Source organism: Nelumbo lutea, chromosome 1 (assembly GCF_056320005.1).
Source record: "Nelumbo lutea isolate HS-2025 chromosome 1, American lotus-T2T, whole genome shotgun sequence".
Classification (NCBI taxonomy): Eukaryota; Viridiplantae; Streptophyta; class Magnoliopsida; order Proteales; family Nelumbonaceae; genus Nelumbo; species Nelumbo lutea.
In genome coordinates, this window is record NC_142684.1 from 198874620 (window position 1) to 198878036 (window position 3417).

Sequence of the window (3417 nt, forward strand, 5' to 3'; positions counted from 1 at the left end):
ACACACATAAGAATTTTGAAATTAAAAAAAATCAATCACTAAATTAGTCACCTCTTTCTACAAGCAGATGAATCCACCCTGTGAATCACAATAACCCCATCAATGGTTTGTTAGGAGGATGAATGATGGTAACTTATCAGTCAATAAACATTGAGCACCAGTATAACATAATTGTGTTTGAAATCATTGTTGGTGCAGCTAGCAAGCTTGTTAAAAATGCATAATAAATCTCACAGCTACAGTCAAGATATGCTAAACAAAATAATATAATACATTGATCAGTAGTTCGCTACGGTGAATTTGCAGGGTCATGCAACATCATTAATATATAAACAGTAGGTTCATTATCAGAAAATTAAAGCAGATGATAGGAGGCTCATTAATAGACCTTTTCTGTGCAATAGCCAGCAAGCTAAATATGGCCATCATTTTTTGTTGGTCTAGGTTAACCAATACAAGTAGAGTTAGTTTAATGACTGGAAATAAGAGAAAAAAAGAAGAAATTTGAGAACAGAAGTAGCGAATGCTGTTTTATTGAAATCAACGACTAGATGATAAACGTAGTCCATCTATCAGCATATGCCCAGAATCTTTTAGTGCTGGATTGTACAATGCCAAAGCTACGAATAGCAACAATCCTAGAAAAGAGGAGAAAGAAACATAAGAAGCAATATGCGAAAAAAATGAGATGCTTCCGGTTTTCTTTTGATACAGATCAGGAATTCCCTGCAAACAGTTCCCATCATTACCGCGAAAACCTCTCTCTATTGAAGGACATGGGTTTCCTCCTTATATGGCAATCTTAAGATATATGAGAAAGAGAGAAATGAGCGAAGAATGAGAGGGGAAAAAATCGTAAGAATCAAAATCAAGAAGAATTCAAACGATTCTACCGTGCAGTGATGAAGAGGAATCAGCTGGCGCTCTTCTTCCCAGAACTTGAATAATAACTGAGGTACCACCTGACAAACTTCTTCAACCCTGTCTGCAGATCTGTCGTGGGCTTGTATCCAAGCTCTCTCTGGGCCAAGCTTATATTGGCGTGGGTAAATTGCACATCTCCATTCCTTGGCATCTTCAACATCAATCGATTGGCCTTTACCTTCAACAACCTCTCTAAAATGCTCACAAGCTCGGTGACGGGCACCGGCGATGTGTTCCCTAGATTGAATACCCGTAACTGTGCAGGCCCCTTCTTCTTTCCCCCACGGCCCGTGCTCTTTTCTGCAGTATCCAGTGCTGCTAAACATCCTTTTACAATGTCATCAATATAAGTAAAATCTCTCGCAACCGTACCATGATTTGGGGCCTCGAAGATCTGAATTTGCTTTCCCTTGAGTATATCTCTGGTAAAGAAGAAATACGCCATATCAGGTCGACCCCAAGGGCCATAGACTGTGAAAAAACGCAACCCAGTAATGGAAAGTCCATATATGTGATTGTAGGTATGGGCGATCTCTTCACCAGCCTTCTTGGTGGCGGCATAAAGGCTGGCAGGCTGGTCAGTTCGGTCTTCTTCCGAGAAGGGTACTTTGGAATTAAGGCCGTAGACAGAACTGGAAGACGCCCAGACGACTGCAGGCTGTGGATTAGCCGATTTGCAGACCTCGAGGACATTTACAAGTCCGGCAATGTTGCTGTGAACATAAGAGCCAGGGTTCTGCATGGCATATCGTACGCCCGCCTGAGCAGCGAGATGCATGACGTGAGTGAACGCAACAACATCGAATAGTTTCCGAAGAAGAGCCGAGTCATTGATGTCGCCCTCGACAACGAAGACGCCGGTGCGCTCAAGGAGGGCCTGGCGGGCTCGCTTGAGCGAGGGGTCGTAGTAGTCGTTAAAATTGTCAACGCCAAGGACACCATCGCCTCGTCGCTTCAATGCAGCAGATACATGAGTACCAACAAAACCAGCGGCGCCGGTGACGAGTACAGAGAGACCAATTCGCGCGCGGACACGGGCAGAGGATCTGACGCGCTTCTCCCAAGCGGGGCCGCCCCAGTTGGAGTTACTAAGAGATCGGCGAGAAGAATCGGAGGGTGAAGAAGGGGGAGGAGAGCGGAAAAAGAAGAGAAGGATGAGACCGAGGAAGAGAAATGACCAGAAGGTGAGCTTGGCGAGGGAAGAATGCCAACGGAGTCTATGAATGTAAGGCGATTTGTCCATCTTGAATTTCCCTGGTGTCGACGGAATGTTGTCCAGATGAGAGATCGGTTTCAGCTGCGACATTGACCGAGCAAAGACCGCAGGTGCGTGTAACCCTACCCCTTCTTCTATTTCTTTTCTCAAAATGAAAAATGAAATGTTAGGCAGTTACGGCCAGCGATAGGGTTTTTCTCTCTTCCCTCCGCTCTTCTCCTTGCTTATTCTTCTTCTTCTTCCCCTTCTTGAATTTGTTCATAGAAGGATTCTTTCAGAGAAATGGGAGAAAGGTTCGCTTTGTTCCTCTCTTCTACTCATTTTTGGGGAATGGGGAATCTTCTGGTTACTTGGAAGGGTTGTTGTTGTCCCCCTGTTTTGGGTTTCTAAAAGAAAGATGGAAGAGATCTGATGGGAGCGATACGAGAGAGAGAGAGAGAGAGAGATTGATGTTTATTTAGTATTAGTAATGGCGTTGTCCTGTGTTGTGTGTTCGTGAATGTGCTTGAGAGAGAGAGAGAGAGAGAGGAAATGGCAAGGAAATGAGGGGATGCTATTGGTATATGGCAGGCAACGACTGTAAAAAAAAAAAAAATTGGGGAATGTGAGTCCGAGTAGAGTCAGTCAAATGGTACTACGGGTAGTGAATAAATGAGATTGGGCTTTATTTTATTCAGTTCTGAGGTTTTTGCTTAATGGTTTTCTTCTCTATATTATTTGGCAAAATCTATCTACTCTTCTAAACAAGTAATTGTAAATGAATGAGATGAGAGAGTGTTGTTGGATTGGTTGGAGGGATTTGACTCTGCCCTTGATTTCATGTACTTGTATTGCGATTTATGTGGGAGGTATTGATTGGGGGAGGTGTTTTTAAGGCATTGAAGTGGGGTTTGTTGGGGATGGTGTGGGTTGTGAATATGCTAATGAGGGGGGCTTGTTGGGGGGTGTAGCACAGATTTGTGGTGATTTGGGACTCATTAGAATGAATTCCTAGGGCTTGTCATTTGTGTTGTGGTGATCACTCATCACCAACAGCTTGCAAAATATACTTGAAAATTGAAATCTTTAGACACCCATGGTTAAGTGGGGGAGATTCAAGCTTCTAGCTTCTATTTGGATAGCTGTTGAAGTTATTTTTGATGAGTAGATGGGTTTGGAAATTGGTATCTCTGTTGGGAGGGTGCATATGAAGTAGCATAACATAATGACCCAATGTGAGAGGGACACATTTGGTGGGATTCATCAGCGGTCACCACCAGAGAAGGTGTCTAGTACAA

General features: G+C 43.5%; 1 protein-coding gene across 1 annotated transcript; it reads right to left on the reverse strand.

The window, feature by feature from the left end:
• Window positions 1-503: 503 nt before the first annotated feature.
• Window positions 504-2816, reverse strand: LOC148880275 (UDP-glucuronate 4-epimerase 3). The gene has a single exon (XM_088962145.1). The coding sequence runs from the start codon at window positions 2228-2230 to the stop codon at window positions 914-916; it is 1317 nt and encodes a 438-aa protein (XP_088818271.1). The 5' UTR covers window positions 2231-2816; the 3' UTR covers window positions 504-913.
• Window positions 2817-3417: the final 601 nt, after the last annotated feature.

What these genes read in the sequence shown, in the direction of transcription:
- LOC148880275 (XM_088962145.1), bottom strand. Translation starts at nt 2,230, where the DNA reads ATGTCGCAGCTGAAACCGATCTCTCATCTGGACAACATTCCGTCGACA.